The sequence below is a fragment of the Carettochelys insculpta genome, chromosome 2, assembly GCF_033958435.1.
Source record: "Carettochelys insculpta isolate YL-2023 chromosome 2, ASM3395843v1, whole genome shotgun sequence".
NCBI classification, from domain to species: domain Eukaryota; kingdom Metazoa; phylum Chordata; order Testudines; family Carettochelyidae; genus Carettochelys; species Carettochelys insculpta.
The window spans coordinates 88201364-88223799 of record NC_134138.1 but is presented as its reverse complement, the minus strand read 5'-3'; the positions used below and the strand labels follow the sequence as shown (position 1 = coordinate 88223799).

At 42.3% G+C, this 22436-nt stretch overlaps 1 protein-coding gene across 3 annotated transcripts in view; it reads right to left on the bottom strand.

Moving 5' to 3' along the window:
* The window catches only part of OSBPL1A (oxysterol binding protein like 1A), a 129291-nt gene that overhangs the window by 63863 nt on the left and 42992 nt on the right, over window positions 1–22436 (bottom strand). For all 3 annotated transcript variants that reach the window (XM_074987280.1, XM_074987281.1, XM_074987279.1), the window contains exons 11-15: window positions 22331–22394; window positions 20009–20107; window positions 18506–18631; window positions 16139–16220; window positions 15733–15839 (exon numbers count right to left, since the gene is read on the bottom strand). In XM_074987280.1, the coding sequence (XP_074843381.1) occupies window positions 15733–15839; window positions 16139–16220; window positions 18506–18631; window positions 20009–20107; window positions 22331–22394 (478 nt within the window). The remainder of the gene's footprint in view (window positions 1–15732; window positions 15840–16138; window positions 16221–18505; window positions 18632–20008; window positions 20108–22330; window positions 22395–22436) is intronic.

Sequence of the window (22436 nt, the reverse complement as noted above, 5' to 3'; positions counted from 1 at the left end):
GGGCAGTTTCAGAACACGACCTGAGTCACAAGATTCAAGCTCTGGAAGAACAGCTTTTTTGAACCTAAAGCCATGAAAATGAGAAAGCTGCTTGAAAACTGGGGAAGTTTGAGAAAGGATCATGTACCATGAGCCAACTGATCATTTATCATGCTCTCTGATACTGCAAATAGTCCTTTCTACAGCCAGTGAGTAGACAGCCGCTGTTCCCCAGGAACTCGTGTGGATGGGCGAGATGGTATTTTTTGGGAAGGAGGTATGGAAGGGACAGCTCTGGGATGGTTTTTAGCATACAAATAGCCATCTTATTACTTCAATGGATATTTCATGCAAGATACTAGGTATAGCATAGAGCTGAGGGCAAGTTCGGGCCCTTAGCCTGGGACAGGCCTACAGTGGCATGTTACTGTGCTTAAACTTTCTCTGTCACGGGGGGTGGGGGAAAATCACTCCTTTGAGAGCAGCAACCTGCCAGCATAGATAGGCTCCCAGGCCTATGTCCCTCAGGAAGGTTGTTTTCCTGAAGTGCTGTGAATGGTCTCTCCTGAGGCCGGCACTAAGACCCAACTGTTGCATTCCGTAAGTATAGACAAAGTGGTACGTGGGGAGCCGTGAGGTTTGGGCTGGACATAGGAGTGTTCCAAGAATGAGCATTTCTAGCTGTACCCCTGCTGTGATATTTTGTATTGGCCATTCAAATAATCAATTTCACTCCAGGTTCTAGTCGTTTCATCTAGTAGCTATATCTGAACACTCCTGAAGCGTCAATTAGAGATGAGCTGCACTTTCAAACACAAGAATTTCTACTGGATAAGTACTATGCCAAGTAACTCCCTCTTATAAACGTTACATCTATTGGCAATCTCAGTACATAGGAAATAGTGGGTGCGCATAAAAATTGAATTATACGTTACCTGAAGACGTGGCTCTTGCTGGTAGGGGCAGAACACGTGAGCAAATGGGAGCAAGGACACCTGCACTGCTATAACTGTGATGGAGAAATTCTGTCTCCTGAGCTGCCAAGCCAACAGCTACCCGTATGATACTGAGTAACAGTCAAAAGCCTTTGGTGAGCACTGAAATGTGCCACAAAGGGGCTACATCTATACTAACCCAAAACTTCGAAATGGCCATGCAAATGGCCATTTGGAAGTTTACTAATGAAGAGCTGAAATACATATGCAGCGTCTCATTAACATGCCGGCAGTCGCAGCACTTGGAAATTGCCATGGCTGCTGGCATGCTAATGAGGCGCTGAATATTTATTTCAGTGCTTCATTAGTAAACTTCCAAATGGCCGTTTCGAAGTTTTGGGCTAGTGTAGACATGGCCAGGATTACTCAAAGCTAGAGTTCAAGGGCTACACTCCCCTTATCTTTGCTGTCCAGGATATTCATGACAAAACATGAATATGCTATTATTATAAGAACTTTCAATTAACTGCTCATTTGCAGCCATATTTTATCTATCTCACAGAACTGGAAGGGACCTTCAGAGGTCATCAAGTCCAGTCCCCTGCCCTCACTGCAAGACCTATCACCATCCCTGACAGATTTTTTTTTTTAATTTAATATTGAATGTTTAACAAGCGACACTCTGTAGACTGATTATCTCTGCCCATGTAATGACAATGCTGTCATCTGCCCTTCTGTAAATAAATGTTTCTTGGCCTTGCATCAGAAGTGTATGACTTAGTTTAAACCTTTTAATAAGCCAGTCAGATAAATAATGGCATAAGTGCTCTTCACAGACACAAGTATTACAATTTACTGAAAGATATCTGGTTGCTAGGAATATTCAAAGATGTGTTCCATGAGGGTGATGCGCACAAACTAACAATATTTTCACAATTTACACATTGTTTATCATTTGTGAGTAATCTAGTGTTTGTCAGCTATTCCTTTAACAATAGCTGCAATGACTCAAATCAGTATTAAAAAACAACAACTAGAAGATAAGGTGATAATTTGGAAAGGCACAATTAACTGTAACATTTAGAACTACCTTTTAAGACACAAAAGATTTCAAATTTAGTAGTATTGCAGCTGTGACAAAACCCACCACATGCACACTACAGAAACTTCAGCTGAAGCACACAACAGGCAAAATGCTGCAGTCATTTGCACTTTGTGCAAAGTTACAGAGTTTGCCAGGCTTAAACTGAATACATGTCCACAAAGTGGTTTTGGGTAAAGAGGCAAGTTGAAGGTCACTGCAAAAATGTTTCCACCTAGAACGCAAACAGTATTATTATGAAACACTAGAGACATGACATGCGGGATGGAAAAGGGTATAGTCTAGAAAAAGATTGCTAGATGGGGAGTGACAGTACCTAAAACAGGGCAATGAAAAAGAAAGAAGCCTGTAAAAATATGCAACCTCAGAGTGCTATTTGAAAGTGTTTCTGGGCAGCTTGTACATGTGCAATGGGTTTTTGGTTTGCAAATCACTGACTTTTGTAATGCCATGAGTTCTTAAGAAAGTTTAAGTTTGAACAGTTCATTATTACTGCAAAGTATTTCTTCACTGTGTAGAACTTAAATTTGAAAGGGTCATTCCCCCTCTCAGTTCTGCACCAAGTCTTTAATGAAGTTTAAATCAATATTGAACCTTAAATAAGAACAACTAATTCTGCTCAGCCATGCCCACTTACTAGAGAATGACTTCCCTTTCTTATTAAACAGCAGTAAGTGATAAAATTACTATTTGTATTCTGTTACATCTTTTAAACTTCAAAAAGAAAGTGATGATCTCTGATATTAAACAAATGATGAGAGGCAATCAATTAGGTGGAATTCAAAGCTAGCTACAGCTTTTATATGTGAAGGTGATTCCCTCAATCTCACAAAAGAAAAATAGTACCTTGAATTAGAAAACTCTCAGGTGTCACAAGAGAAAGACAAGACTGAATGAACCCCATATAACTTGTTATACTGTGGACTTGGACTACAGTAAGCCACTTAAAACAAAGGGTAGGAATAAACGGTCAATCTTCCCAATGGTGAGAGATAAATCCTCCCTCAGGATCTGGAAGGGGACCAGTATCATTAAATAATAGGGGGAAAAACAGGGTAAAGTATTAGCTGACAAATTTTCAGATAAGCATTTTGAATAATTTTGTAAGTCCAAAGCTGACTGAAGAGCTACAAAAGGGTTCATACTAAACCAGGTGACTGGAAAACAGTGTCAGATAAAAATTAAATGGCAATAAAACACAAAACATAAGCCCAACCCTATCTATAGGCACACACAGTGAGGGGATATAAATTAGGTGTTACCACTCAAAGCTCTTGGAGTCACTGTAGATAATCCACTGAAAACATCCACTCAATGTACAGCAACAGCCAAAAAAAGCTAACAGTGATTGGAACCATTAGAAAAGGGATGCATAAGACAGAAAAATATAATGTTACTTTAAAAATACATGGTATCCCCACACCTTGATTTATTTCTTGCAGTTCTGGTCACCTGATCTCCACAAAGGCATACAGTACTGGAATTGGAAAAGGAACGCAACCAAAATTAAGGCTTCCAGAGGAGAAGCGATTAAGATGGACTTTTCGGGGGGTGGGGGGAAGACTACTTAAATGGCATGACAGAAGTCATTAAAGTCATCAAGAGCGTATAGAAGTGAATAAGGAAATGTTATCTACTCTTTTTCATAAACACAAGAATCATGAGCCATCAAATAAAATTAAACAGGATTTTTTAAAAAAAAAAAATGTAAGGAAGTACTTCTGCACAAACTGTAGCACTCGTTGCCAGGTAATACTGTGAAGGCCAAGACACTGACAGGCTTCAAAAAAGAACCAGCAGCTTGTCTTCACATACAGCACTACTGCCCTGCTATAGTGATTTAGTGAAGATGCTCTTGTGTCAATGAGAAAAGCTTGCGACGCACTACGTACGTCAGTGGGAGAAACTCTCCTGTTGCAAGTCACCATCTACATGGGAGGTTAGGGTGGTACAGCCACATCACTCGGGTGCAGATTTTTCCCACTCATGAGCCACAGTTATACAGCCGTGGATTTGTAGTGCAGAGCCGGCCTAGATAAGTTCATGGAGGATAGACCCACCAGTACCAATTATAAGGAGGACTGGCATGCAGCCCCACATTTGAGGATCCTTCTGATTTCAGGAAACTGAGTGGACAGGAGGGTCACATCATTGAATGTTCTGTTCATTCCCTTTGAAGAATCTGATATTTGCCACAGCTGGAAGACAGGCTAGTAGGCTACTGGGCTGACCTCATATGGCTGCTGTTCTGGTCAGTGAGCAACTCCTTCCTCATTTCCCTCAACCTGGTGGCCATATTGACCATGGCTAGTGCTGAGAGGGGCACCATGCATAAGCACTCTCAAGTGGAAGCATCATGAGCATGTCTTGTTAAAACTTCAGGGAAGCAAAGGAAGGGAGTGCTGACATTTCACTTTCCATTGTGACTACACTGACAACCATACATCTGCTTTACCTGTAGCTGCTGCAGCAGCAGCAACCTTGAAGGAGCTCCCACTCCACACTATCCAGTGCCTGAAGTAGATACGACAAGGCGGGTAAGAATGACTCATGACGTGTTCCATAAGATCCTGAATCAGACTGGGAGCAAAGAGCTTGGAGGCTGAGCACTTCAGTTTGATGACAGACAGCAGAGTGGAGAAAGGCCCAGATGTCCCATCATCAAAAAGAGGCAGAGGGAGATGCTCCAGGACATAGTGGGGCTTCTCTGACACTAAAAACACAGATATTTCATACTCTGGTGGCCCTACAAGTTCAACAATTCCAGCTTTGCTTTCCTTTGTTACCCATGGGGTGCAAAGTCCATTACAAAACCTGCATATGCCCCCCACCCATGTTCCAAAGCATCAGAAGCTACATTCCTACTCCTGCCACTTCCTCGCAGGGGCTATTAAGACAACCACTGCTTCACACACTGCAACCCCAGGTTTTACATGAACCTCTAAGCACAAGTAAAACAGATGTGAATATTCCCTCTCCTTATGTTTCATTAAGCTTTTTAGTGTGCATTTTAAAAGCAAATTCTTCTTTGCACTGATTTAGCTACTGAATGAAGTTCTATTTGGAAAATAAATTTATTTTAGTATTTCACAATATATGCTGCAGAGTACCTGGTAGTTCTGAAAGCAATTATGTGTTACTATGGTCTTTGAAAGGCTCTCTGAGCTGCATAGCTTAGTATTGAGCTCTTTTGATAGCCCTCATGTCTGACCGTACAATAAGACGACCAATTGCTACACCTCAAACCCATACATTATGCAGGACAAAGCAAGCCGTGTAACCATTGCTAGGTTTCCCTAACATCCAGTCCTGAGAACAAGACACCGGCAACCTTTCAATCTACCAAAAGCAAATTTAACTGCTATTAGCTGAATTATTGCTTGGTGTTGTCCAGAGGGCCAGAGTATAGCTTTCAGAGACAGGGAGCAAGAGATAGGCTGGGCTCCCCTCAGATCCCATTGCACTTCAACACTGGCAACGGTAATCCCCTTGTGGGCGGGGCGGGGGGGGGGGGAGGGAGAACCATGCATCTAGCTTTGACTAGTCCTGGACCTTTAAAGATGCAAGTGTCCTGTACCTTCCCATCAGGCAACCTTGATGTTGATAAGAGCATCCTCAGTGAGCCACAAACACTTGTATAACCACAGAAAAATAGCCCTTTCTGTTGATGCACTCTGTGGCAAGGTGGCCCTGTGAGAAAAATAAGGCTGTGGGCTCCATCCACTGCCATTTTGGAACCCCACTGACAAAATTCCATTCATAATGTCCTCTACACAGACAAAAAGTCACAGTCCTGCACTGCAGGGGATTAATGGCCTTGCACTGTTTTGCACGACAACAGCCACCACTTTGGATTGTACAACTCTATCATAAGTTTCCCACCGACTGGTAACAATCCAGCATTGCAGCTTTCCAGTGAGAGCACCACTTGCTGCTCCACTGACAGGGGAGCTCTTATTTTTGTAGGGTTCCCAAGCTTGGCTAACAGATCCAAGAACATGGCCTCACGCAAACTGAAAGTTCTGCAGCCACTGCTCATCATTCCAAGCCCATATTATCATGTGATTGTACTAGTCAGAACTGGTTTCTTGGGCCCAGAAGTGGCACTCCACCACCTGCAACTGCTCCACGAATGACCACAGCAATCTGTCCGCCAAATAACCAAGTCAGCAGGGAACATAACTATTTTTATGGCTCTACAATATCAAAGGGTCAACTATTTTGTGCTTGTAACATTTTTGGCAGCAGTGCATAGCTGCACAGGCTCCATTCATCTGCCAGAGAAGACAGACAAAAAGGAAGGAAGCGGATTCATGTTTTTTTTGTTTTTTTTTAAAGTGATCCAAAAAATTATGGGACACATGACTTTATGGGACAAACAGGTGCATGCTGGAGAGTTGCCCCCTTGCTCCCAGTCACTCCTGCATAACTCACCTCTGCCCCCACCATGCATTTGCAAAAAAAAAAAAACAAAAAAAAAAAACAAAAAACAAAAAACACAAAAACTTTCCCAAATGCAGCATGTTGGATGGTGGCAGGATGCACCCTTTCTACGGTGCACCACTCTGCAGCAACAAGCCTTCCCGGTGAATAGGTGCAGCACCAAACACAAGGCAGGTATACATGTACACAACTGCAGCTGCTTTACATCTATGTAACTTGAGTCAACTTGTGTTTGTCGTATAGGTTTAAGTGCTAATTTATTTTGTGTCTTTGGCCCCCAGGCTTCCCATCTAGAGCAAACAACAGTTCTGTTCTCTTCAGAGAAGGGGGACTCTGTATTCCATGGCTTATTCAGTCTCTGCTTGCTGGAACCAGATTCTCCAAAACTCCATTCCTTAAGCCGTGTGGACCTCAATGTTACAGCTGCACAGCAACTCCAAGATTTTGTTCTGAGATTCCAGCCATGCAGTGCTGTGGGGCTATTTTGTTTATTAATGCATGGAGAGGACTGATATTTACATGGGGCTGCCTGTGGAAGAGATTAACCAAGTGATGGAAGCATTAGTGGATACACCAAAAAAAAGTTTCTAACAATCCCTTAACTTCAGTGTCCCATGTAAAGCGTTCATAGTGTAACACTGCATAAATTCCAGGGGACTGTTTGATAACGGAATAAAACTAACAAGGCATACTCCACCACCAGTAAGGCATTCCAGTATGTGCATTAGCAAGCAGCTAATGCACTAGAGCAGCTCAAGACAATTCTCCTTCAGCCCCATACCTGAAATCCATCAAAGCCAGATACAAACTCAAAGGCTAGTTTAATTTTCCCCCACAAATTGCACTACAGATGTTGAAGTTTGCAGATAAAGAGTTATGTGCAAACATGTTACCTTTTACAGTTAAAAATAAAAACTCCCGAGAAGACTTTCCCTCCAATCAGAACTTATTTGTCAAATGAGCTTTAGACAAGGGAACAACAATCAGAGATTCCATTTTAACTACTAGAAGAGAAGCATATCAGCTATAGGTACAACAGCAGCACTTAAACCCCAGTCATGGGCCAGAACCTCAGTCTGCTCAGCAATGAATAAAGAAAGGAGCTCTTCTCCAAAGAGCTTATAATACCAATAATGGTCTGTAAGTGTAAGTCTGAAGCCTCAAGGTAAAAGAAATGCTTTCCTTTGCTAATGGCCCTATTTACTCACTAGAGATTTGAAATTACACTCGTCTCTCACTATATGAGCACAATTGGCTCCCAACTCTCTGCTCGCAGTCGAATGCTCGTAAGAAGGGCACTAAATTCCCATTAAAATACATGTAAAACTCCGATTGGTTCCTAGTGCTCCTAACTCGGGATAGCAGTGGCTGCATGTGGTGCTGCTTCTGAAAGATAAGTGAACCTTGGGCTGGTGGGAAAGAGGTTTGGGCAGGGTTAAAGGCTGGGGTTAGTTTGAGGCCATGAACAGAAAAGAGCGTTAAAACCTGGTGGCAGGTTGACTCTGTGGGGCAGACAGGGGGCATTAAGGCTGCAGTGGCTTGGGTCTGTGGGGAGAGGTGTAAGATTCCTGTTAGCAGGGGGAGTTCACTTGTCTAGTGAGCAAAGGTAAGTATGTGTGTCCCTTGTTTTAGCAAGTACCTGTAAGTACTCATTTAATGAGGGATGAGTGTAGTTTGTAGTGCCAACTATAGCTGGTTATGTTTATATATGCACATTATTTAGAAAAACAAATGTTAAACACAATTAGACATATCATATTTTACTGCTGTATCTATAGACACAAGATCTATGACAGTACCAAGCTTCAACTATGCAATTACATATTAACAGGTTAGTTTGTCTACTAGGCCAGAGGTGAGCAAACTTCTTCTGTCAGCCCCACTTCTCATCCCTGTAATTAGCAGCGCTCCCCATCTAAGGTAATCCCAAATGATGGAAAATTTTGCTTACTTTTGGTTATGGTCACATAAAAAAATCTTTTTGGCATGTGTCAGCAAAAAACTATGTAGAATGTAAAAACTTCATTAATACATGGGCTTGGCCCCCAATTTGCACACTCCAGTACTAGGCTACAGTCTATCAGTTGCTCTGCACACTGATGACACACTTTAAACCTGGTCCAGGCAGAAAGGTTTGGTATGAGAAACACATTGCTCAACTGCCCTGCTCAAGAGCTGGCAACCTGAGGCTCCCTGGTTTCAGCAGTTCTCTCCCCTCAAATATGTGAGAATCCTTTCAGCATGTCTATTTTTCTCTCTCTACCAGTGGGATTGATAAAATTTTAAGTTTTCCCACAGGAGCGGAAAAGAATACCACATACCATTTTGTCAGGACAGGCTTTATAAAAACTTGGAGCCAACAAGATGTGCATTCAGCTTCATCCTTACTCTTCTCACATGTTGTACAGTCCATTTCCTCTCCCTCCCACTCACCAGTTTCTCTTTTCAGAATGAGCTTATGCATGAGGATACCTGGTCCCTCCCCTGCAAATACTCAGCACCAGAACCTCCCATGCCTGGAGCCTTTAGGCAATATATAGGTTCTGGATATACTTATATATTCAGCTGTTATCCTCACATACCCCATGGGCATGTCATTCTTTGCTATATGTAGTTGGGTTTTTTGGTATAACCAGGGCTTTCCTTCCTGTCGACACCCTTTTTTCTAGTATCAAAAATACTGGTAAAACTTGTTTATTTCCTCAAGTCCTAATTCAGGCTGTAAACTGTAATGGTAAGTGTCTAGCAACATAAAGAACACAGTTTTATGTAGGATAGGTCTCCCAGATTCTGGATTGGGTGAAGGACAGCTCAGTGGTTCGAGCATTGGCTTGCTAAACCTAGGGTTGTGAGTTCAGTCCTTGAAGAGGCCATTTAGGGATTGGGGCAAATAGATTTCAGGGATGGTGCTTGCTCCTGCCAGGAGAGCAGAGGACTGGACTAGATGACCTCCCAAGGTCCTGATGTGCATCTCCAATTATGTTCTTATTCAGATTCCTGGATGGCTGTTAGGCATGCTTTAGAGAGCCAGTTGAGCTTTTATTCTTCTGTCCCAGGAGTCCTAGAAGTCTGGCAGGTAATACAGCAACCAGAGCCATCCTCCTCCCTTTCTGGCAATACACATAGCAGGCAGTGGAGAGAGCTGCTGTCCCTTTGCTGCAGTTGCTCAAAATGCTCACACCTCAGTCATCTGAGATTGTAGGGGAAGCACCCCCATACTTTCTCTCCATAGGAAACAATGGGGCCTCGTCAATACAAAATATAAAATCAACCCAGAGGCAGCTTCATTTTCAATTCATTATCAAGTCAATCACCACAGTCAGCCTGAAGGATAACAATGAGCTCCCATTTTCACAACAGGCCCTTAAGTCACAACATGGACACCCTTGCATGGGAAAACAAAGGACAGAAATAATTTCATGTAGTGGAAGACCATGCAATCCAATTTAAAGATAGGAGTGTAAGAGGAGAACTGAGCAAGGCAACAATGACAAACATTTACAAGGCTAGCCTCGTACAGCTTGAGGTTTCCAAGCTATTTAAAGCAACACGAAACATAAAAAGCAATCACCCCTCCACTGGCCTTCTAGAGAGAGAGCACCAACACTGTAATCATTCGAACTGCCAATGCATTTATATAAACAAATAATGCTAATTATGAGCATGACTAGTAAAATACATACCTTGATCTATCCACTTAAGTTAATGCAATGCGGTTAGTTACTGACCAAATTTCAAGTTACTGCAGAGAAAGGCAATATTACATTCCTTATTTCTGCATTACACATAAAAAGTCTGATATCTGACACTGACCAAAATAAGCTACAAAAATAAAACTTTCTGCATGTACCATCTTTATTAAAATCTTTCAGCCAATCATTAATTATCTTTTGGAAAGTTTACCACAGGTAATGGGGGATGGGGGGTTGGGGGGGGAGGTCAAGCTAATTAACCAAAGAGAATTACTGAAAATGAATGCAGGCAGAGAGCAAGTAATATTTAAAAAAAAAACAAAAAAAAAAAAAAAAACCACCTTTAAAGTGTTCCCTCTGTTACTAATGCCACCTTTGATGGATCTTTATTAAACAAAGTTATTCAGCATAGGTTTTTGTTTAACTAAGCTTCCCTTTCAGATTCGTGGTGATGCAATGTATGATGTTCTAATGCTCTTTAAAACAGATTCCCAGGCCTGTTTATACTTAATTTAGTATCACTTTGAAGCTTTATCATTTTGGGTCAATAAGAGCTCCTTTAACAGTGCTAATGCTATTGCTACAGTGATGCAATAATTTTTATGTTACTAATATCATTGCCAACAACCAAGTTAAATTGCCCCTTGATTGTATCAGAAGGCAAATTCAGCCAAGATATCACAGAAGTAGCCGTGTTAGTCTATCTTCAAAAACAAGAAATCCTGTAGCACCCTACAGACTAACATATTTTGGAGCATAAGCTTTCATGGGGAAAGACCCGCTTCATTTCAGGCATCTGAGGAAGCAGGTCTTTGCCCACAAAAGCTTATGCTCCAAAATATCTGTTAGTCTTCTTGTTGTTTCCGCCAAGATACTAGATCCATCAAAGGCGGGGGGGGGGGGGGGGATGGAAATCTTGCTTTTGACAACGTTTACTAACCTTGTGCAAAAGTCACCTTCGAAAAAACATTCCAAGTTACACTTGTTCTGAGGCTGAAGCTTCAACGACAAACTACACCTCAGTGAAAAATCCACCCAAAAAGACCATCCAAAAGGAAACTATTCAGTTGTCACCAGCAGCTCATTAAGAGTCCGGAGCGCCTCTAAACAGTTCAGCCCGGTGTCAACAAGGCGCGCACTCACCCATTCGCTCGGAGGGAGAACACCGGGGCAAGCAGCTGCCAGCCGTGTTGTTGCAGAAGAGGCAGGAGGAGGGAGGGTGAAGCTGTCCCCCTTGGCCCCGTCCCGCCGCCGCAAGCTGAGGGCCGGTCCCCTAGCGCGCAGGGCTCAGAGCGGTCCCTCTCATCGCCTCCCCGGCGGCTGCGGAGCTCGCCCTGTGGCCGGGGAGACGCGAGCGCCTCGGACGTACCTCGTCCCCGGCGGCCCGGCCCCGCAGTGCCCCGGCGCGGCTCTCCCGACACGCAGCGGGGCGCTGCCCGGGCGGAGCTCTCTGCAGCTGGCCGGGCCCCGCCTGACCCCGGGACCGGCAGCAGCCGCACCCAGCCCCTCCACAGGGGCGCGGGCCATTGCACCACGCCGCGGCAGCCAGCGGGGCGGGAGGGGAGGGCCGGGCCGGGAGGCTGCCGAGCTCCAGCAGTCCCCCCCCCGCCGGGCACGGGCGCCCCCTGCTGCCGGACGGGTTGGGGGATGCGATCCCCAAGGCGCTGCAGGAGCGGGGCCACGCGGCTGCCCCCCAAGGTCCTAGCGAGCGCTGGGGGCTCAGACCCGGCCCGTCTGCCTCCAGCACTCTGAGGGCAAAGGGGAGGTGCTTGAAGGGTTAGTTTCTTCATTTTCCTGCCTGTCAGCGGGGCTATAGCGGCGCCCTAAGGTCCTGCTAAGACTTTGTGCATCAGATTCAATTACCATAAGCTTAGTGCCCCTCTGCAGGGCCAGCTGGCCTATTCCTACAAGGACAGGACAATGCCTGCTCGTCTGCCTGAAAAGCTGTGGCCTGGCACTGGCCCATCTTTAGCAATTCACCTACAACATACAATGGCTGTAAAAGCAATTAAGGCTTTCTGAAAGTCACCTGTACCCTTCCTAAATCGCTTTGCCCAACCTGACGTGACTGGGGTGAGGAGTAGGGCAAGGTTCTCACAACACAACCAGGAGTTTGAAGCTGAATTCCCACACTAGTCAAACTATTCAAAGGTGGGAGGCATAGAATTTGTAGCCACTAGCAAGACCTCTTCAAGTACCCTTTGTACATATACTGCACAGTTATGTTACAAACTTTACCTTGAAATAGTGGGCTGTGGAGAAGAGGACAAACCTTGTTATAGATTGTATTTTACTGGTCTAGCATCCTCAGGACCTGACCAGTCCCAAACCAGGGAGTATGCCAGACCAGGGAAGGCAAATGCCAGTCCACTGTGGCACTTCTGCTCCAGGGTGCCAGACCCCAGGACTCTGCAGCTCTGTTCTTCCCTGTACCAGCAATGTTCCTGGCCCTAGCCTGCCAGTTTTTCCCTGCTCCAGTCTCAACACATCTAATGTCACCAACAATGCTGGACTAGCAAAGTCTGGATTGAAGAGGTTCAACCTTTAGTTTACATTTTTGTCCAAAAGGTCAAAAATTGGACCCAACACAGCTGACACACACCAGGACTCAAAAAAACAAACAAACAAACAAAAAAAAAAACAAAACAAAACCCCAAAACCTTTGCATTGTAACAAGTTTGCAGAGAGCACATTTTAGCATCTGAAAAGGTTAAATTAAAGGTAGCCTAAGAAAAACAACAAATTTCTATTGAAACTATATAAGCCCTGGACCACGAGAGAAGGCATTTTTCTTGCACATCTGTAGTTTGACCAATGACATTAATTAGATCACTGGCTACAAAGTTCAACACAATTACAGCAGCAGACAGTAAAATGAGTGAGAAAGCAGATGTTAGACAAGCAAGTAGTATGATCAAAGAGATCTTAAGAATTGGTAGGGTATCTTGAGAGTCTATAAAAACAAGTAATGATGGGGGGCGGGGGGAGTCCAGAGATTGCAACAGAATGAGCATCAAGGAGCCCACAACATCAGAAAGAAACTGCAGGACCCTTTAAAAGAATCCTTCATGAAAGGAATTGGCACTATCTAGGCTAACTCTGTTTTTTGAAAGAGCAAGGAGTCCTGTAGGACCTTAGATACTAACTTTTTTGTTTCTAAGGTGCTACAAAATGCCTCGTGTTTTATACACGCCAGAGTAACACAACTATCCCTCTGAGTCTTATTTGTAAGAGGTGGTGTGTCAGGAGAGGAATTTTTTAAATTAAGTGTCTAAAAATGCTATTATGAAATCAAGAATCTCCTCTGCTTATAGTCTCTCTACACAGATCTGTACCACAAATTATGACCAAAATATAAGCCTTACATGAGAAGAACTCCATTGTTTACACTAAAATACTGTGAGTATTCAACACATGCTGGCATGTGGCTAGGGCCAAACAGGAAAAAAAAAAGCCTATTCACGTGCCATTAATGCTTTTTATTGAATGGGATTTCCAACCGAAAGCCAAGTTCTGGTTTTAAGTAGCAATATATTTTAAGTTGACCTCAGGAAGGACGGGTGCTGTCAACAGGGAGTGCCTTGTAAGGCACCAAACATATTTCCTTTTCAGTGTTTCAAGAGCTTTCTATATTAAGATGCGAGGTTGCTAGAGCAATACTATGAACTGGATTTTTTTTTTTCTGTTGCGTGAGCATTTTAAGATTCTTCATTATGAGCACCAAAAATACTCAAACAAAAACGGCCGAAGAGATTACCAATATGCAATAATGACAACTATTATCATTAAAACTATGCCACCTCTTTCATGGAAAGAATTCTGCAATCAACCCCCTATTTGTAGCATGCTATAAAAAGATTAAAAATGTGAGCAGTTTAAAGTCTGATACCCTTTTCTTACCATAACGCTACTTTGCTCACTAAAATGATACAGAAATGAATTTAGCTTCACATAAGGCAGCATACTTATTAATTGTTTAAAAAAAAAAAAATCACAGAATAAGAAACACTACATGGAATGATCTCCCTCATTCACTAGTGGAGTTTTGACAATTAGGAAAATTAAATTTGATCTAAAACAAAGAAACAGATTGGTCATCACTCGTGATTACATTGTATTTTGTTGCAAACATAACAAGCTTGTGACTGAAGTAGACTTGCACTAAGACTTCTTGTTCCTATATCACAGCCTTGATAATAGATCCAGTATGTGTGTGGAAATGACTCAACACCAACATAATCTCCCTCATTTTGAAATAGAATTTAATGATGAAAACAAAACTGAAGCAAGTTTCTGGTGTTATCACAGGTCATTGATGGTAATTTGGTTACGAAGCACCCTCCAGAGATCAAAGAGGAACAAACACGCACTACATGTGCAATGAAGGGTTAGAATTACAATCAAAAGTACTAGAGGGGTAGCTGTGTTAGTTTGTAGCTTCACAAACTAGCAGTCCTGTAGCACCTTAGAGCAATGCTCTGCAACAGATGTGCCATGTCACACCGGTGTGCCGTGAAGCAGCGATTAGTGTGCTTCAGAGCTGTGCATCAGGAGTGCCATCTGCTGCTCTGCGCACGTGCCCCACTGCTTGGAGGGAGAAGCATGTGGCAGTGGCAGCTCTGGTGAGTGGCTGGCATCAAGTTAGAGCTGGATGTGCGTGCATGTGTGTGCGTGCACACGCGCACTGAGGGTGCTTGGTTCTGGGGCAGCAGAGGGATTGGGTTTTTTATTATATGTACTGTGAAATTATAATGAATGCTGAAGTGTGACACGGGGTGATAGAAGTTGCTGAAAAAAATTGCTGAGCACTGCCTTAGAGGCTAACAAATTTGTTAGGTCATGAGCTTTTGTGAGTAAAAGCCCACTTCCCTACGAAATGTTAGCCTTTAAAAGGTGCTACAGGACTGCTTGTTATTACACCAAAAGTACAAACTGGAATGCTATTGTGATGACAAGTCCAGTGATAGGGAAGGTATATAAACTAAAAATATGCACAAAAGAAGAATTCCCTGAAACATTAAAGCATCGCTTAACACCTTAGACTGAACCAGTTCCAGACAGAAAGAACTACCAGCGGTGTAGGGCCCTGTACATTAGTAACCGTAAGTGCAATAAAACATTTTTCCGGGCCAGTTTGAAAAAAAGCTGTTTAGAGAACTCAAGACAGACTAGTCCAGATATATGGAAGAAGGCAGAACAGCTGAAAAGACTATCCATTAGTCTGCACAATATGCAAAGAAACCCAAGATTCTCTTGTAGCAATTTTTCCTCTTCAGGTAGGAATCACCACATTCCTTGACGTACCAGATTCCACAAAGTGGTTAGCAAATAAAAGACAACCAATATAGTAAAGACGAGAGGTATATTTGGTTCAGTGCATTAAGTAAGGCTTGCAGCTGTCTTGTCGTCAAGAAGTTTGGGGCCCCAGTTACATTATGTACACCCTGCTTATTTATTTATAGAAATGTTTTGGAAGCCACAGTACAATTGTCCTCTCTCTCCATCTCCCATTAACTATGGCTGCAATGATGCTCTTAAAATAGTTTATGCATTAACAATGTGTAAGTATAGCAATACATACCCCTTCCTGCTTTTTGAAGAGCTTAAGGCAGTTACCCAGAGCCTCACAAGTTTCTTTTGATACTTCTGAGACCACTTCAATTTTCTGAAGAAATGAAGGCGGCATTCCTGAAAGTCAAAAGTACCAAGGGTGAACTATTTTACGAAACATCTTAACTACTGACTTTTCACTAGGTATTTAGGCAGTTATAACTGTCAACCTATTCCTTGACAACTGAAGTAGTCATTCTCAATTTCTAATTGAAAAGCAGTGGTCCTATACTTGCCGGCTTCTTACCTTTCCCTTTAGGGGAAATTTTATTTGACAAAAAAGGGTGGGTCTTCCCGATTTTTTTTAGCCCAGTGACTCATCCAAAACAGAGCACATCATGAAACGTATATAAAATTGCAACTGCTAGCAGTGTTACCTTTAGTAGTATTGCATGATTTAATCATTGTGAGGAAGTTGCAAATCTCTTTATCTAGCCTTTGTTGGCATGTTTGTGCCTTCTGCAAACAAAGAGGAAAAACTATTTAGGTTCAATAGAATGTGTGGACATGTTTTTAAAGTTTTCTTAAACTCAAGATATAGATACTAACAATGTGAAAATTCTCATTTTTCTGACAGAAGAGTCATTTAAATGGGGTATACCAGGTTCCCCTCTACACTGCAGGAGGACAACTAAAGGAAAAGACACATCGTCTCCATGTACCTCTCCCATATCCCAGCCCCCAGAGCTCCCTGACTTTCACCCTCACAACCACATTTCTAAATGAGGGACTTTGACCCTCAAACATAATGGTACTCTGACTCAATCCATGCCTACAACGGGGGGGGGGCAATAATTGTCACAAAGGGATCACTCCACAAATTTTGGCAGTGGTTGAAGGCTGGTTCTGGGGCCCCCACAGAAAGGGCAGGGCCTTGGAAGGACTGGGGCTGGGGGCTACAGAGACAGCATGAGTATGACAGATTATATTTTGTGGGAAGAAATAGTGTCTGCTTCTCCATAGAAAAAAATCACTTTTTTCAAAAATAAGATAGACATTTCAGAAATGCAGCGACAGTACTACTTGGGGCTGTAATTGAGGTGTCATGCAGCTCAACAAAGCTGATACATCAAAGGACATGCAAGTTGTGTGAAATGCCTTGCATTACGTCAGTTCAGGTGAGAGCACTGTGCATGAACACTGTGTCTAAGCAGTATATAAATCAAAACCATACTGGATCAGTACAATATTTTGCTGGGTGTTGCATCCTGCAAGTTTGAAATACCTTAGTGAAGATTCAAATCTTAATGGACATGTAGTCAAGTACTTCAAGCTCCCTCTTCTGGCCCAAAGCGCTCAGAACAATTAAACAAGTTAAATTGTAACAGAGAGAAAACCGTGCTAGTCTATATACTATCAAAAACAAAAAAGCAGTCAAGTAGCACTTTAAAGACTAACAAAATAATTTATTAGGTGAGCTTTTGTGGGACAGACCCCACTTCTTCAGACCACAGCCAGACCAGAACAGACGCAAGATTTAAGGCGCAGAGAACCAAACACAGTAATCAAGGTGGACAAATCAGAAAAAAAATTACAAGGTGAGCAAATCAGAGTAGAGGGGCAGAAGGGGCGGGGGGAGTCAAGAATTAGATTAAGCCAAGTATGCGAACGAACCCCTATAGTGACCCAGAAAATTCTCATCCCGGTTCAAACCACGTGTTAATGTCTCGAATTTGACTATAAGAGTTCGGCAGCCTCTCTTTCCAAAATTAGTGTGAAAATTCCTCTTCAGTAACATGCAAACTTTTAAGGTCACCAACAGAATGGCCCACTCCATTAAAATGCTGGCTGACTGGTTTGTGGATCAGCAGCGTTTTTATGTCTGTTTTGTGCCCATTAAGTCTTTGTCTAAGAGAGTTTGAAGTCTGTTCAATATATAAAGCATCTGGGCATTGTTGGCACATGATGGCATACATGAGCTTAGTTGAGGAACATGAGAATGTGCCCATGATTCTGTGAATAACCTGGTTAGGTCCAGTGATGGTATCTCCAGAAAAGATATGTGGACAAAGTTTGCAGCAGGTTTTGTAGCAAGGAAGAGTTCCAGGACTGGTGTTCCTACGGTAAAGACTGTGGCTGTTGGTGAGCATCCTCATAAGGTTGGGAGGTTGTCTGCAGGAGAGAACAGGCCTGTTACCTAGGGCCTACTGGAGTGTAGCATCCTGATTAAGGATAGGTTGTAGGTCTAATAATTCGTTGAAGTGGTTTGAGTTGGGGGATGTAGGTGATAACCAGTGGTGGTCTGTTCTTGGCTTTTTTGGGCCAATCTTCTGCCCCTCTACTCTGATTCGCTCACCTTGATTTTTTTTTTTTTTTTTTATTTGTCCACCTTGATTACTGCTTTTGGTTCTCTGTGCCTTAAATATTGAGTCTGTTCTGGTATGGCTATGGTCTGAAGAAGTGGGTCTGTCCCACAAAAGCTCACCAAATAAATGATTTTGTTAGTCTTTAAAGTGCTACTTGACTGCTTTTTAGTTTTGTGTGTGTACACGTTTCTAAATAACTAAACAAGTCATATACCTTCACTATTATATGCACAGCACTGAGCATGAATGAGACATTACAAACTTCATTCTGAACACCAGCAGTTTTTATGGCCACTGAGAAAAGCCAAGTAAAGGCAGAGACATATTATCCCAACTAGAATGATAAAGCTGCTCTAATTCACTTTCAGTATTTTGTAGTTAAATAGCAAGCATCAGTTAAAGGTTTGTCAGATGTAAAAACCACGTTTGTGTACATACTTTCAGTGTTTCTTGCAACTCTGCAAAGGATACTATATCATCATCTTCCTCATCATCACTCAGCTGTTCTTGTGTACAGTAGTGTGTGCTGTATGCAGAGTGGTCTTCTATTGCTTCCAGCCAGTTCTGAAATTAAAGAAGACACTGCAAGAATTCAGCATGCTCATTTTAAGGAGTACACTTCTATTTCAGCAGCAAGTTACTGGAACATGTAAAAGACCTCAGAAGGAAGCAACAGCTAATTTTTTTTCTTTTGTTTGTGGTCCCCACCCCTTAAGGGTTCCTTGACATGGTTAGAAAATGCTTGGTATTTTAAAGAGAGATACTTACTCCATTTTCAAAATTACATGTATAATACACAAAGGAGAATGGCATAGTTATTAAGGTGCTGGACAGACGTTATTTACTCCTTCTCATAACACAAGCACTAGAGGTCACCTAATGAAGTTTCTTCTTAAGCCAGCTGCCTACTGAAGTATTTCTGCACACAATACACAGTCCAGCTGCAGAACTTTTTGCCAGAGGATGTTGTGAAGGCCAACATGATAACCGTTCAAAAAAGAACTAGCTAAATTCATGGAGGACAGGTCCACCAGTGGCTATTAGCCAAGGTGAGCAGGGATGGTGTCCCTAGCTTCTGTTTACCATGGGCTGGGAATGAGCAGCAGAAGTTAAATCATTTGCTGACTGCCTGTTCTGTTCATTCCCTCTGGGGTACCTGGGATTGGTAGCTGTTACAGACAGGATACTATGTTAGATGGACCCTTGATTCAACCTAGTTTAACCCTTTTTATGCAGAGACACTTGACCAGTTAAGCTTCCTTGCTTTGCTAGGCCCCAGGTGACTTACTGGAGGTCAAACAAAGAGGCTGTGCCTCTATTGCCATCTCCATTTTGGAGATTGTCTCTCATATCCCTAGCCTTGTCCATTTAGATCACAGGCTCTCTGGGGCAAGAACTGCTTTGCCATTTTGTTGTACAATGCCTGCCACAACCAGGCTTCAGTTTAAGTTGGGCATTTAGGTACTACTGTGAAACTACAGGTGTTTTGGCCCCAGATTTCTTCACTTCTAGAATCCCTTAACCGTGCCTTGTACATGAAGGATAAATAGTATGTCCCTTTTTAGGGCACGTGGTTCTAACCACAGCTTTGAACCTATCTGCAAGAATACAACAGCAACCTTTCTTTGTTTGGGATGAGGGACTGAGTAAGTTTCAATAGAAGTTTAGGGGTTCAAACCTCCTCTCACATATAGGCAATGCCAACAAACTGAACAGTTTCCTAGGACAAACTGTAGCAGCAGTAGAATAGTAACAAACATACACCTATTCTGAATACCATGTGTTTATTAGCCAGGTCTCTAAACCACCAGTGAATCTGAAAGTATAGTATTAATACACACAGCTCTAGGATTTAGAGTTAACTCTATGCAACCACAATTAGATTACTTTTTCCATCTACAAACTAGTTACAATGTTAGAGACAATGGCATTGGTAGTTACCTCTCTGGCCTTAGGTGGAGAGTTTTTAGGAACTTTAAAACTGTGAACAGTGTCATCGAAGCATCTGACAGAGAAAAGGAAGCTGTCTGTAGATTTTACCTTTGATTTTAAAAAAAACAAAAAAAAACAAACAAACCTGAGTTTGACTCTCTGGAAACAGGCAACTAAATTTCTTTCTGCATACAATATTTAAAGTTTTACAGGCAATAAGATATTAGAGCCTAGTACACTTAAGTAATTACATACTATAACGTGGGTTATGTCTGCCCTAGTTTTCAATTCAAATGTACTGAAAGTGGATTTAAAACTAGCCACCTGCCATATAAAGAGAGCTTTGTCTCACCCAAGTTGTTCCTTGTCCTTATCTCATGCACCACAAAGGCTGTTTGGACCACAAAGCTATTAAATCTGCACATTTCTAGACCTACAAATTTAAGGCTGCAGCACCCCCATGCCACTATTGGCTGCACCTGTGGAAGCCACTGAAAGCAACCGGAACTTAGCAAGCTTATGGATGCATAAAAACAGTCACTCAGCTCAGCAGGACTAGGGAGAAGTTTAAAAAAACAAAAACAAAAACAAAAACCTGCTGTGACCATACACAAGAAGCAGACCCGTATAAAGCAGTGCAGATCATTTTTCAGACGAAATTCACTAAGAATAAACACACACAAGTAGTAAGCAACAGGTACCTATCCAACTGTTGTATAAGAGGTATTGCATAAGCCCATAACAGAGGTATGCATATGCTTCATGCACCAGTGCTAGAGAGTTTTTCTTAACAGTATCCACGGGAACATTCCTGCTCTGCCCCTTGTGTTGTGAGTAAGGGGTAATGGCAGAGATGCCCCATCTATCATCTAACTTCTTTGTATCAGAACCCAACAGCAGATTCAGATACACAGGAAAAAGGGTGGCCATGTAGTGGATGCATGGAACCCACCAAAACAAAACAAAAAAAAAACCTGTTACAAGAAGGTACTTAACTATTGTTCTTTAAGGTGCTTGCACATGTCCCTGCCATTGCAGGAACTCCAAAGTTGCTAACTCAAGAGGTGGAGCTTGGTCTCACTGGAAAAGGAATGTATGGCCACCTTGCTTGCATTTGCATTATATCCCTTGAAACCACAGATGTTGCATAATTGTCTGGTGAAAGTGTGACTCATGGACCACATCATTGCTCTTTATTGTCCGCAACTGAGACATATGCCAGAAAAGTCACTGAAGCTGTAGGTGCTCTGGTGGAGAGCACCCAGTCTAGTCCTGTGTTATCCAACCAGCTCTGAAGCAGTAGCCACCATAGTCACTACTGCTATAGGAAACTAGCCACATTATTCGGAAAATGCAAATAAAATGTAAATGTTCAAAAAGGAATTAAAAATAAATGAAAAAAATATCAAACTGTAAGCCACAGCTTATGATGCATGCATGATACATGATGGCTTCCTGACCTAAGAGGCATATTTAAGCTATTCCGCACTTGAAGTAGCATCATCACTGTTAATAGATTTAATTTTGTTACAGGTATATGTTGAGCACCATATTTCTGAAATTCCAGGTTTTAGAAAAAAGCAAAATGCCAACCATTTTTGCTTAATTAAAAAATATTCAACAGCTCTTCTTCACTAAGACTGAGACATCCAAGTCTTTCACATTCTCTTTAGATAGCATGTGTAACTGGAAAAACAAAACAAAAAATGACATAACCCAACTTTAAGTAAGAGCTCAGGAAGGCAGAGGTGCATGCAAGTGTTTTGATATTGCAGACTTGAGACGTAGGCTCAAAGCAACTAGATTACCCACCCCTCCTACCTCCTCACACTTACTGCTTATTAGATGAGCCCTCACAGTAAAAAATACTTGACATAGCTTTCTACATACTCAAATAATGCCTGCCATATCTATCAGTGTAGCACCCCTTCCTCTGCCAAAGCCATTAGCTACAGCACATGGCATCACTGTACAGTGGCAAGTATGGATGTAGTCTGCCTTGCACTGCAGCAAGCACACAGCAGTGTGCAGAACAGGCACCAGAGGTGTAAACAGACTTAGCTTTATAGTCACTAAAAGAATACACATCCCTTGTAAGTGTTATTTCATGCCACATATCACAAACAAAATGATTTTGTATTATATATTACAAGGACCTCACGTAAGAGGACCTTCCATATTTTGTGCCTAAGTATGGGGATATGGAAAAAAATTGAAGGCACTGAGACAAAAGCCATATGTAGAGAGAGTTAGCCACTGAATTCATAGCCTTTATTTGCACAGCTCCAGTGTATATGACTGCTATTTTAGAAGCTCTGCTTCACAGCCTACCGTGCAGACAGCTTGTGTTAGGTGCTTGCATCCCTGGCGACGATCATTATTTGCTGCATCAGCCCTTTGGAGGATTTAAGCAAAAAAAAAAATTTAAAAAAGGATT